Here is a 14,350-nt window from a genome sequence, read left to right as displayed (position 1 = left end):
TTTTTTTTATGATAAAAATAATAAAAATTTATATTTGAAAAAAAAAAAAAGTACTCATGATTGTAAAATTAGAAAATTAATAAATATGTATTTTGCCAATCTGTAGATTTTTTTTGTTTTGTTTTTTAAAAAAGCTCTTCAGTTCAAATGACAATGGAATTGGCAACTAAATGAAACAGATCTGTGACTTACAGTTTAAGGTTTTTAAAAGTGTAACTGCAGAAGGGCTGAAGGAGAAGGGAATCTCACTAGGTTTAATAACGCTGGGAGGGAAATACTGGCTTGTAATTTTATTTATTTATCAAATGTATACACTGCCCATCTCATTCTATAAGTGACTCTGAATGGTTTACCAGAAAAAGACCATAAAAATCCTTACAGACCATGTACAAAGTTAAAAAGGTGCAGAGAGTATCCTCAAACCACCAATCCCCATAGGACTGCTCACCACTATTGGGTCCCCATGATAGTCTTTTGGAAGGCCAGAAAAGTGAGGGCCAGCTTCATCTCTGGGCAAGATGTTTACAGGGAGAGAACAATAGTACTTTTATATCTCCTGCCTCCAAATTATTTGCCTAATAAACTTGGATGGGTTTTCATTGGAGAAATGGCATTAGAACTAATCCTGTTTTCCAGTACTGGGACCTTGATTGGTTAACTTCCTACCTGAAACTGCTATTGAACAAGAAAACAGTAGGCAATTTAATCAGGAATGCTTTCTATATGCCGTCTAATTGTGTTCCCATTCTCTTGCCTTTGAAGTAGCTGCTGCATTTCCAGGAAATAAATCATCTAGTTTGTATTCAGTAATGGGAAGGAAGCATATTATGAATGTCAGGGAGCTCTTTGCTTTAATCACAAAGAATCTGCTAGTGTCAGCAGATTTTTTTTCTGCCAAAGACACTTATGATTCCGTCAGAAAGTAACTTAAAAAGTGGGTGAGTGGGGAAAAGCTTCTTCCAGCCAGTACAAATCTACCAAGAGAGGGAAAAGATGTGGTATGAAGAAGCTTAATATTGAGCTGTGACATTTTTAGACTACTCTGAAAATTTCCATTTCTTACACATTTAGCTTCCTTCAGAATGCTAGCAGGTTATACTGAATATGATATGAATACATATCTCTCTATTTGTTTCCAAGACAAATTATGCATCAATATTTGAATATAGTAGCATTTTTCTATCCAATGCAACCACTAAGCTAAATTCCCATGTCTTTAGGGAGTGCCTTGGCAGGCAGGCAGTTTTTTCAGCTATAAACCTTATTGTGTATTTGTAGCATAAATATTTTCTGAAGGCCAAGCAAGAAATCACCACACACATCCTTTTGTTCTTTTCCCCAAAGTCATTTTTACTATATGACTGTACTGTGCAGCTTGAGCTCTAGTGAAGATGTATAGAATTGGGTCATTTAATTTTATTTATTCTGACCCAGACTGACTATTAGGCAGAGGGTGCTTAGGTCTCAGGCCGCAGAAGCTAGCAAAGGCAAGCTTTTACCCTCTTTGAATCCCCAGGTGTTGTTTCAGGTATAGTGGTACCTTGGTACTCAACTGCTTTGAAACTCATCAAATTTGGTACTCAATGCATTTTGATGTGAAAATTTTGTCCCAGTACTCATTGTTTGTTTGGTACTCAATGTACTAGCTAGAACTTGCTAGTGCCGGCTGCCTTGTGACTCACTATATTATTGCTTATGGAAAAAATGTGTTTGGTACTCAGCATTTTTGGTACTCATTACACCACCTGGAATCAGTTAATGATGAGTACCAAGGTACCACTGTATCATAAAGAGCAGTAGTCCAATGAAGAAATACCATTTATTCATCTGATTTCAAAAAATGGGATGAAAAAGTGATGCTATCTGTGCCTCAACCAGTCAAAGATCTTAGACCTATCCTATATTCCTATAAACAAGTAAAAAAGTAATAATAATGAATTTAAGGGACAGGTCCAAAAATCTTGTTGGGACATTCTCTGCTCAATACTAGAAAAATGAAAAAAGTTGGAAAGTGAAAGAAATTTGTTCAGTTTGTGAATTTACTTAATTTGTACTGCTCAAAGTTATATTTGAGTTGGGAAGCAGAATCTGTAGTCCCCTTGACTACAGAGAATGTACCAAATGTATGTGAAATGCCATGCAAACTTTTTTTTTAAAAAAAAGATGAAAATAGGTCAGAATGAATTTAAGATTATAAAAACAGAATAAAATTATACTTGACCTTATAACTGATTATATTTTTTTCCCAGTCCCACATAGTCCAAAATTACAGCCTCAGGATCCAAACTCAGCTACCAGCACATCGATTGCTGTCTATTGGACTGTGAATGAAGACGATCTCATTGATTTCTTCCAGGTTTATTGTATGGAGGAATCCCCAGGAAGCAAAGAGCAAAGTGGTGTGTGAGTCTTTCTGAATGGGGATGGTGGCGTTGGGGGGTGGGGTGGGGAAGGAAGAATTTACAGAAACAAAATAACAACAAAAGTAAAACTATTTTGAATATTCTTACTCATTGTGAGAAGAAATTGTGTTGTTTTGCCTCAGGGACTCAGCTTGTTAGTAATTTTAGGCTGGGAAGAGTTAAGATTGTTGTTAAGCAGGACTTCTACTGCTTCTCGATTTAAAGTGGGGTTGTTTTGTCATGTAGCCTGCTGCTGATAAATTCAGTTAGTCTATGTTATTATGAATAAGTACAGGTAGTCCTTGATTTACAACTGTTTGTTTAGTGACTGTTTGAAGTTACAACAGCACTGAAAAAAGTGACATGACCATTTTTCACAGTTGTAGCATCCCCATGGCCAAGTGATCAAAATTCAGATGTTTGATAACTGGTTCATATTTATGACGGTTGCAGTGTCTTGGGGTCATGTGATCATCTTTTGTGACCTTCTGACAAGTAAAGTAAAGTCAATAGGGAAGTCAGATTCACTTGACAGCCATGCTACTAACTTAACAACTTCAGTGATTCACTTAACAACTGTAGCAAGAATGGTCTTAAATTGGGGCAAAGTTCACTTAACAAATGTCTCACTTAACAACAGAAAATTTGCACCCAGTTGAGGACTACCTGTATTTTTTTTGTAGAAATTGCATTTTCTTGCTATTCTGTGTACAGACTACAAAGAAAATACAATAAAAACAAATACATTTAGCAACTATATAATAGTTCAGACAGAGATCATGTCAGAACCATGGGATTGTTGGGTTCCCCTCCCTACTAGTCTCTATGGCTGGTAGGATCCTGACCTTGAAAAGCCCCCCAAAGAGCTCAATCCAGTGGAAAGTTTAAATCAATCCAAACATAGTTGAGTTTAAATTATTTTCTTTGTGTTGTTTCTAATAGAAGAGGAGCATTAAAAAAAATCCAGCAAGTGGATGGAGAGACACTTTGTAATATGACCCATGTTTATTTCTTCCCTTTCCAACTGCTATGTAGAATTTTTCTGCCAATCCATTCTTGTTTGGTCAACTGTTTAACTTGCTGTTGTATGAAGCAAAAGGGCATTTTCCATGGCTTCTTGCATGTGTACATGTTGCTTTTATTTGCTGTAGGCTTTGTTGAAGAATATCGTGTCATTGTGAAAGAGAGTAACTGCATTTTGGAGGATCTGGAACCTGGTCACTGCTACAGAGTATGGATCATGGCCATAAATTATGCAGGATGTAGTTTTCCCAGTGGCAAATCCATATTTAGAACTGGTAAGCTTTTGGTCTTTTAAATATTTTTTCCCCTCAATACTTACAGCTGTGACCTAAGGAAGTACAGAGGACATATCATAAAATTGCTAAAACAAGAGATTGTGAGAGGGATGTGTTCTGTATTTACACCTGCATGGGTGTTATATAGTTAATTCTGTCTTAGTCTGTTTTACTCACATGGGATTGTCTCATCCATTAGAGTTTATAACATGAAAGTCTCCTCTGATTATTTCTGTATATTAAACATGCCCAGTCTTAAATGTGGTAATTAGGATTAGAGGAAGTGTTAAGATGTTACAGGTTACAGCTTATGCATTTTAATTGTTAATTGGTATTATTTTAGTTAACTATTGTGTAAAATAATTACAATATTTATATTAAGAACATCAAATAAAAATAAAGAGTAGCAGAAAGAATAAAAATATTTAAAATTACCTTCATCTGAGGCAGTGGGGTGTTGAAAAATATTTTGTACGCTTTAAACTATATATTCATTTGCATGGACTTTTCAAAAACATTTAACTATGGAATACAGATGTTTAACGTGGAACATAAATGGAGCCAATTCCACCCCCAAAAAGGAACAAAGTATTCAAATATCTAAACAGGATATAATTTGTCTTCAGGAACACATATTAGGAATAAAGATGTTAAATAATTAATTTGCAAAATTTAGGAGAAAAATTTATGTCAACAGGATAAAACAAAACTAATGGTGTTACTTGATACATCAACCCTTGACTGAAAGCACAATAACAGCTGATCCAGATGGTAGATATGTGGAGGTAGAAATAGAAGTAGATGGCCAAAAAACCTGCGTGCTGGGAATTTTTACATAACAAAGATACTTTCTACAAACAGGTGATGGACCTAGTGTTAACCTAAAGGTGCTTTTTCATGAGGCAACTGGACATTCTTGTTTTTCTTTGAAGACCTTTCACTTCTCATCCAAGAAGCTTCTTCAGCTCTGACTGGATGGGGGGGGGGGATGGAAGGATTTATACTCCTTGCAGACAGCTGGTCATTTGCATTCTTTTAGAGAGTTGTTGGGGCAACCTGGAGGTTTATCTGTGTTGGACAGCTCTCTCTCAACAAAGGGGGGGGGATATGACATCCAAAAAGGCTCCACACCCATTTGCACTACTCAGGTGACCCTGATGACACAGATAAACAAGAAAGTCCAGTTGCCTCATGAAAAAGCACCTTTGGGATAACTATGATGTGGATGAATGAGAATCTCCAGAGATCTAGTGTTAAAACCTACCATATCAAAGTTGGTGACTGAATGCTGTGGTATTCCCACAACTGGATAGAGCATCCAAAAAGATAATCAAAACTACCCTAGAAAATTGCCAAAATCAATCTTTGGACTTGTATAAAATGTAATGTTAGTGGATATTTGGAGACAAAAAAATGGTAATTCTAGAGAATACATTATTTTTCACTAAGATGCCAATCATTGTTGAGAATAGACATAATATGGATTTATTTAAAAAATAGCTATTGTAGTTAAATTTTGATTTTACAAAGTTACAAGCAGACCAGGGGTCATGATAAATTTAAAATAAGATTTTTGGAATCAATAATAAAAAAAATCTTCCTGTGGGAAAATGATTAGAGGGAACTAAGATTACAATTAAAGGAGAATAAAACATAAACTTGAAACTTAAAACAATTACAGAATGAAGCAAAATATTCTAACTGAATATATTGAAGGATATGTTTGAAAAATGGACTCAGAAATTAATTTTAATAGAGTCAATAGAGACATTTGCCTCTATCACTATTGTAGCTAAAATATGTTATAGAAGAGGAACAAGTTTTACCTGACAAGATCAAGACTGAGTTGAAAGTGAATTTAGAAATTACAAGCTAAAAGAATGACATGGAAAAAGATGATATTATTTAACGTATGGCATATTCACATCACAAAAAAGATTGTACACTGGAGATACAAAATAAACTATGGTAACTAATGTTTAAATAATTAAAATGGATATGTAAACAATAAAGCAAGTGAGTGACCTGGATAATTTCCCTATATTGGAGGTATAAAAGATGCTTGTTAAAATTTGGAAGAATCTTGTTAAAAGGGACCAATAAAAATGAAAAGAAATAAAGTTTTAAGACATTATTTGAATGGACTAAAGATTCAGGCTGTTAGAAGTAAAAGAAAGGAATATACAGTTTGTTTATGTGATCAAGGTTAAAATAGATATGTTATTATTTCTGGTGAGTGTTAATGGATTTTAGCTGAAACCAGGACAGAAACGATGATGCTTTATGGATTTGTTTGTAAATTAGTGATGAAGGTAGAATATAACTTCTTTATATACTTCTTTTCAATTAATATATTATTTTCTTTCTTTTCTATTTCTTTTTGTCTTTTTTTCTTTCTCTCCTGCACCTCCTGTTCTTTCCTTTATTTTTCTATCTTTTTTTAGTTTGTATTAATTTTTACTGTTGTAATTATAATTTTTAATAAAATTACTATAAAAAGCTTCTCCTTAATTGTTCACTGAGAATAGCAAAAGATTGAAAGCTGGTAATTTCACTTTAATATATCTACTACTATTTGATCACCATTCCTTAGAACAGACATTAACCTAGCAAACTTAGCAAGTGGAGGAGAGAAATATCATACAGGTAGTCATCACTTAACAATGGCAATTGAATCAGAATTTCCATCACTAACCAATGCAATTGTAAAGTGTGACATCATGTGACTGCATCACTTACTAATAGCAGTATTTCTATCATTAAGTGACTCTTATGCCATCGTTAAGCACAACATCCCATGATTGCCATTGACTTTGCTTGTCAGAAGCCAGCAGTGAAGGTCACAAATGACAGTCAATGACTGTGGGATACTGCAATCATTGTAAGTACTAGGATGGATTCTAAGCACCATTCATTCAGCACCATGTTAAATTCTAATGGTCAATGAACAAGTGATAATTAAGAGATGACTACCTCTGAAGAAAATAAAAAGCAAACAAGTAGAGATGGCAAAGTTTTAATAGGTTAGGAGAAAAATGTCTGGATTTTTGACTTCAGGTGTGTCCAAACTAGCAGTTGTGGTTCAGCAAATATGCCCCTATATTCACAGCTCCTCCAACTCCGGAAATAAAATCAGAAGAGTGCACCATCTGCTGGGACACGGCCACTATTCGATGGAGCACCAGCAACCTGGAAGCAACAGACTCCTTCACACTTGAATACTGCAGACAGTATTCCCCTGAAGGAGAAGGCCTCAGGTCAGTCTCTTGGGCTTTGAGGCACAGATAAAATGCAGTGGGGCTAAAGAGTTTTTCCTATGTTAAAGCAAGAGTGTTCTCTTTTCTTGATTTTCCTACAGAAAATAAGAAATCCATTTTTGCAGAGTTGTGAAAATTCTGCAAGGTGTTAATCTTTGTGACTGTATTCCGTAAATCATGAATACCTTTATTTTGTGCTAGCAATGTACAAAAATAGTTAGAAAGCTAAGCTCTTTGCTCCTCCTTATTTAGATCACATCCAGGCTATTTAGAGAAGAATGAAAAGACAGGGGCACAAATTGATGGGAATGGACTCCCTTGTTGTTTTTTCATGTACTGTATCTTTCCCTTGTAAACCATGATCCTTCAAAGCTGGAAGTCTCCAATGGTATCTTGTTTCCTGATGACTGTCTGCTGTTATGTGAGATACAAAGAGTGGACGGTTTTCCTAGCTCCCCAAGTTACTTCATAGCTTTGCAAGTTCTTAGCTCTGTTTTTGTCCCCCCCCCAAGAATTAATTTGCCATGCTATTAAAATTGCAAGATACAAATCCTCTTATGTTTCACCACCACCACTCATTTCTGCAAACAAACAAACAAAAAAAACAATGAAGTAGGATATTCAGGATGTTAATGATCACAAAGATAGATTATCACCATTAAAAAAAACCTTAAAGATTCTGGTTGTGATTGGAGACATGTATGTAGAAAAGAGGGAAGAAGAGGAGGATTATTTGTAGGTGCCAAAAAACTACAGAAGTATATTCTTTCTGTCTTTTTCCTTCTTACGCCTGCTGCTCTCTTTCAAAAATTATTGTAGCCAATCACTTCATAAAAGCTAAAGGAAGTATCCTGAAAAACTGCCAGAATTTGTCATGCTTTGATAGTACAATGGAGCTATTCTCTGCCAGCAGTGTGTAGCTCTATTTTATAAAATTTTCTACGCAGATAATCTGTAACACTTCAAATGTTTTTAAAGATTGATTTTCTCATTTCTCCTCCAGGATAGAAATATCAGGATTTAACCATTCATGATAGTTTAAAATACATTAAATTCTTGCGATCAGAAGAACTAAGTGAACCATTTATTCTTTTTGCCAGAAGCAATTTCTTATGTTATATTATCTAATCTAGCCTTCCCCAGATTGGTGTCTTCACAATGGATTGGAAAATAGCTCATAGATTGGTCAATCAGTATGGTCAGTCAGTATGCTTCCTGCTGCTTCTGGTTATATCAATCATTAAGAATTAAATCCATCTCCTTGTTGATAATCTTAGCCTAGATTACTTTTCTTGGCCAATAGAAACATATCATGCTGTATCTTGCCAGTGGCTGAGGCTAGCAATCTGATTTTTGAGCCAAATTCAGTGATGGATTTAATCATTTAAGCCCCACACAATTTCATATTAATTATCTGAAGATGAACCTCCTTTGCTGTCCTTCTCCTGTGCCCCAACAATAAGATGCTGTCGGTTGCTGCAAAAAAGGGTCTTTTCATTATCTGTCAGCAGCTGAAGTCCTTTTTATTCTCCTGATCAATTTAAATAAAGTCCCACTCTTTGTATGTTCATATCCCTTTAAAGCATGCCTGACAGGGGCAGGGCTTTGATCATGCCCTGTGATTGCCACCTTGGCTTTTGTTTTATCTTCCTTTCAGTGACCTGCTGTCTCTTTCCTCATGAATGCTATATGTATGCCAGTGCCATCTTTGCCCCCTCCCCCATCCCATTTGCTCCTTGGATTTTAAACAGAACACTTTTTTGGTTCTTTATCTGCTAGAGTCAGCAGGTACTATATATAAAGCTAGACTAGTATCATGTTATCCAGGTTCCACCCCTTCCTGCTTCTGTGAAGAATGGGTCTTTTAGAATGATGTCAAACAAGCACCTCATCTTATGTGCTTCTGTGAAGAATGGGTGTGAGGTTACTTAGCTCCCTTAGGGTGTGTATCTGTGTGTGCTCCTTCAAATCATTTTGATCCTTGAATCCAGATTAGAATCCACATTAATAGTCTGTTAAGTTATTTGCTGTATTGAAATGTGCCATTCTGTTATCCCTACGAGGGAGAGAGAACTGCATTAAATTGCTTGCTTCCATTCACCGGAAGTCTAGGTTTGTTTTCTGTGCTTGCTCCATATGTTGGCACTTCCTCAGCGATCTGGAAGAGCAGATTTGTTATGTGAAAATATTGTGGATGTGGAATGGTGTGTAGGAGGCTACTGATACCAAAGTGCCAAGCCCTGCACATGTTACTGTTCTATTCTTAACCAAGGCCGTGGTTCAAGTGATTTCTCTCTGAGAAAAGAATTCAGAAATTGGACCCTTGATTTTTTAAAAATATCTACCGATAAATTCTAGAAATTTCCTTTGGCTCTGATAAAAGCCTAGTCAGAAGAGAACAAAGTTTTAACCCTTGGAAAGTACCAAGTTGGCAGAGAGTAATGTAAGGGTTTGGACAGACTTCTACTGAAGGTGTAGAATACAGATACAGCACCTCTACTGTGATCCTTCTTCTTAGTCAACATGTATTCTGTATCTTCTGTTCATTCACATGGTAAATGATGCTGGTATGGCTCTTTCAACATAAAAAAAGGCTAAAATCTCACTAGATTGTCAAATCTCATCCTAGTTCAGATTTCTCAAGAGATTATCTTGCAAGATTTCAGCTTTTTTTTTTAAAGTTGAAGGTCTATAGATCCAGGGGTGTTGCAAATAGAGTGATGGCTCCCCCAGGTGGTTATGTTCTGCTTCCTGAACATTCCTTCTATTCCACGAAGCCAAGTTAAAAAAAAATCACATATTTACTTTACGGCATTGATTTTATGAGAAGAGTGCTCAAGCCAATTATAAAGAGCTTTAGCTCAGATCAAATCATAAAAAGAATCTGGGAGTCTATGAAATTCACTCTGGCTAAAAACTATTCTTTTTAAAGTTAGTTTATAATTCAACATTTTTTTTAAAAAATGGAGGAGATAATGAACAATATAATTAGAGTAAATGTATTCTAGTTGCATAGCGACCAATCCTTAGTCAGGCATGTAGAAGTAAGGGGATTTTTGGACAACTTACAAACAATGTGTAGTGCTGAAAAACAAAAGCTAGGAAGGAAATAGTAGATGAATCCCTCTGGCTTTTTCAGTTTTTATTGCTTTTGCTGGAATCCTGGGAAGAAAAAAACCTAGAGCTTTCAAAATAGGCTCAGATAATGTTTTTTAACATAGCTAAGGGAGGTGAGCGTAGTATTGCATGAGCCATGCTGTGGGCTCTCATTAATTTCTCTTACTGCTGGTTCATCCAATAGAATGCAACAATACAGAAATTTATGTAATCTGTTAATCTGAAGTAAATGTCTATGCATGCTTTGGAAAACAATCCCTGTTTGTTACAGTATATTTTTTTAATTATTAAGCTTGGGGGAAAAATAAAAAAGAGCAAGTATCAGTTTCAGTACTTGCGTGATATTACAAAAACAGTGTTATAAACTGAAAAGTAGTACCACCAGCAAAAGATATGGTCTACGTGCTTTAAAAAAACTAAAAATATATTTCTTGTAAATATATGGGGGGGGGAGAATACAGACTAACTTGCATGAGAAGATTTTTCTTTGTTTATTTATTGATAAAGAACTATTGGTGAATATCATATCCACAGGCCTATGCTACAACCAACGTAGATTTTGTCACTGTAATGCTGCATAATAGTTTCTTTGACTATCCCATGCGCACGATCAAGCTCTGATCTTGATAAATTCCATACACTTCAGATTTAGTCTAGCCAATTCAAGAGTATGAATTGTATGCAAGAATATACAATGTGCATATGTACAGTATAATAGGCAAGGTTATTTATATTCTATTAGTATCAGAATCCTCTGCTATGAGAAAGAAACATTAAAGATTCTATTTTGAAATCTGGTTTGAAGGTTTGTAATCTAAAATGAGATTTGGAAACAATTTTGGTTGTGAATCTCATGCTTGTGCTGCTTTCTCATGCTAACATTAGCTCCTTTTTCTCATGTTGGTAAAAGTATAAGGCAATTGCTTTAAAAGTGCAGCCTTGGCATCTTGCCAAATCCCACTAATTCCTGCTACTACTACCCAGTTGATCATTGAGACACTAGTGAAATATTATAATAATAATCTTGCCTGATAATAAACACTTTCTGAAATTGTTTTGGATACTGCATTATGATCTCCCCCAAATTCCATAATATAAACTTCCTAGTCATTCCATATACAACTTCAGTCTCAATTATTACAATTATTACATAATTTCTTTATTCCAGAAATATGATTCGGCAGAATACCATGTGTATGTATGGTGTGTGTGTGTGTGTGTGTGTGAGAGAGAGAGAGAGAGAGAGATAGAGAGAGAGAGACAGAGAGAGAGAGAGAGAGACAGAGAGAGAGACAGAGAGAGAGATGGAGATGCTGTGGAATTGTTTAATAATTGGAAATCTATTGGGAATCCTTTGGAGGATTTGGTCTCAATTTTATTCTTCTTGTTTGCCATAATACTGTAAAAAAAAAACTTACCGTTGATATGTTCAACCAATATTGCAATATCAATATTATACAAAAACACACTTCTACCTTCCTTATCTTTTCCATAGGAAAAAGGGTCCATCTTCTTCCATTTGTTGCTCTTTTTTGAAGGTCAGGGAGAATTTTGAAGGGAAAAAATAGACTTTTTAATATGTTGACCATATATATTTCTGCTTTTTCAGATCTCTAGCTGGAATTCGACAGCCTGAAATAAAGGTTCACCTACAATCAAACGTAAACTATTTCTTCTATGTGAGAGCAGTTAATACCTTTGGAACAAGTGAACAGAGTGAAGCTGCTCTAATTTCAACAAAAGGTAGGTAAACTAAGGAAAACTTCACAAGAAATAATATGTAGCATACTTTTTTGGTTTCCAGAAAAAAGCTGTAGATTCAGATCTATTGAAGACCCAATAGCCATATGATTGAAGCTGATTAAAAAGAAGTGTAATTCAGGTATTTTGGGGAAGACATTTGATGGATTGATGAAGCCATTTGCTTTAAAATCAGGCTTGCTGAACTTTGAAATTATCATGCCAGGTCTGTCTATTCTCTCTTGTCTCCCTCCCGCCCTCCACAGAGACACAAACATGTAGAATTGACTTATGGCAGCCAGTATCTCACCAGAGCCCTGGTGGTGCAGTGGTTAGAATGCAGTATTGCAGGCTGACTCTGCCCACATCCAGGAGTTAGATCCTGGCCAGCTCAAGGTTGACTCAGCCTTCCATCCTTCTGAGGTCGGTAAAATGAAGACCCACATTGTTGGGGACAATATGCTGACTCTGTAAACTGCTTTGAGAGAGGGCAGTAAAGCACTATGAAGTGATATATAAGTCTAAGTGTTATCTTCCACTTAATGGAATATTTAATGCGTAGACTGATAGGAAGTCTGCATTTAGTAAGGATGTGTAGAAATACAAAGAAGATACAAAAAAAGTCTGTTCCATATGTTATATTTGATAGCAAATTGATTCCTCAAAATGTATAAAAGTATAGTATCATCTCCCTTGCTATATTTAGAATACAACAAAGAATTATGGCAAGAAATCTCTGGAGAACAATTGAAGGCTAAAGTATGCAGGGCAGCATTGGTTTTAATGTTTAACCTTGACTGTTTGGCTTAATTGCATTGTACACAATAGCTGTATGAACAGAAGGAAGTTTATGATGGGTCATTTCATTGTATTGGGAGCATAAATAGTATTGAAAAGTTGTGACTCTGCAAAAGATTGGATTAATTGTCTTCCTGAATGGTGTTATTCCAGACATTTATCAAAAGAAAACCAAACATATACATATATATTCTATATGGGTTGGGAGTCAATACTTTGTTTCAGATGTAAATAGGTTAATGGTCACTGATTCAGTTGGCTGTGCTTTCAGAGATTGTAAGAATATTTCACGGTGAAATAAGAAAAAATATATTAATAGATCTGAGTTCATCAGCTTTTTTTTTACCTAACGTTGGTTTTCTTTCCTTTGTTATCCACAGACTGGTTTTCCTCTAGTTATTTCTATAACATTAGGATTCTTGTAGGCCAATTGTCTTAAGAAAAGATCTTGTTTCTAAAGATACGCATATAAATGAACTCCTCATAAATTTCTATGGCAGATGTTTTGTGAGATTCTCCAAAGAGGTCTCTGAGTTAAAATGCAGGTCATTCCCTAATAGAAACTCCAGGTTGTCTATCTTTTTCTGGACCAAAGTCAATATGTAATGCATAAGTGCATCTGAAGGGGAGTGGCTATTTCTGATTTATATGAAAAAACGAATCTATAATGAGGATGTTTGTGTTTTGAAAGGAAGCATATAAGAGGGAAAAGTTAAGGTCTCCTTTGAGTTGAACTGAACTCCTGGTAACTTCATGGAGGTGGGAGAAGGACCTTGTCATTATCCTTCCTTCGGGGTGCTTTTTCAACTTCCCAGGCTTAATATTTACATTGTTAAAAAGAGTTTTCTTTGTGTAAGTTATAATAAAAATAATACTTGGAAGGGACCTTGGAGGTCTTCTAGTCCAACCCATAAAAAGCCTTATTGGGAAAGTTATATACTGTAAAAATAATATTATGTTGAGATGGTATTGTGCAAATTTACATTTTAAAAAATCTGTGGAAAATTGTGCACATAAGCTTGGCAAATTAAGGTAAGAAGCAGATGGAAAAAGATGCACTTGTGATTCTGGTGAATCATTTTTTTATGCTGCCTTTCTCATGCACATAGGAAAATAGACCAAATTTATCCTGATCCTTTTCTTTTGCTTTTTGGTGCTGAAGGAGTGAACTCTCCCTTTGAGCATAATGTTCTAATGGCTTGATGGTTAGTAGAATGAATCCAAGTTTCTGAGTTCAGATCAAACCTTAGTCTGGGAAAATGTGATGATTTTTTCCATTGACTTGTATAAAAACAGCAGAAACGTCATACTTGTGTGTTAGAGTTGGCTTTTAAGACCCTTATTTCTGAATGCTTAATTGAAAAAGAAATGGGGAGGCCTACCAATCTCACACAATATGTTTTTGTTATAGCGATTTCTATAGTTTGTAAGTTTTTTTAATAATACAACATGAACAGCAATTTCCCTCATTCGTGAAATTGTGTTTATTTTTTGCCTATGAATTACAATAGGAACAAGATTTCATATAATGAGAGAACTTGTTCACTCTGTACTGCAAGTATCACCCAATGGAACCATGATATGCCTTCCGGATGATACTAATCTCACTGGGTAAGTTTTACTGATTCATGTTCTTTCTTTCTATTGGATAATATTTTCAAAAGGATATGTGCATTAGAAACCATAAAAAAGACTTAATAGAAGAAAAAGTCTTCCTTCCTTCCTTCCTTCCTTCCCT

At 35.3% G+C, this 14,350-nt stretch overlaps 1 protein-coding gene across 1 annotated transcript in view; it reads left to right on the top strand.

Annotated features, from left to right (window-relative positions):
- CMYA5 (cardiomyopathy associated 5) overlaps window positions 1–14,350 on the top strand; it is a 62,965-nt gene that overhangs the window by 42,004 nt on the left and 6,611 nt on the right. Inside the window, exons 7-11 of the mRNA XM_015816424.1 lie at window positions 2,250–2,399; window positions 3,554–3,700; window positions 6,810–6,957; window positions 11,684–11,817; window positions 14,124–14,223. Coding sequence (XP_015671910.1) covers window positions 2,250–2,399; window positions 3,554–3,700; window positions 6,810–6,957; window positions 11,684–11,817; window positions 14,124–14,223 — 679 coding nt within the window. The remainder of the gene's footprint in view (window positions 1–2,249; window positions 2,400–3,553; window positions 3,701–6,809; window positions 6,958–11,683; window positions 11,818–14,123; window positions 14,224–14,350) is intronic.

Source organism: Protobothrops mucrosquamatus, unplaced genomic scaffold, assembly GCF_001527695.2.
Source record: "Protobothrops mucrosquamatus isolate PMUCROS unplaced genomic scaffold, P.Mucros_1.0 scaffold450, whole genome shotgun sequence".
NCBI lineage: Eukaryota > Metazoa > Chordata > Lepidosauria > Squamata > Viperidae > Protobothrops > Protobothrops mucrosquamatus.
Note: the sequence above shows the minus strand (reverse complement) of the source record. Positions and strands in the feature narration are given on the sequence as shown.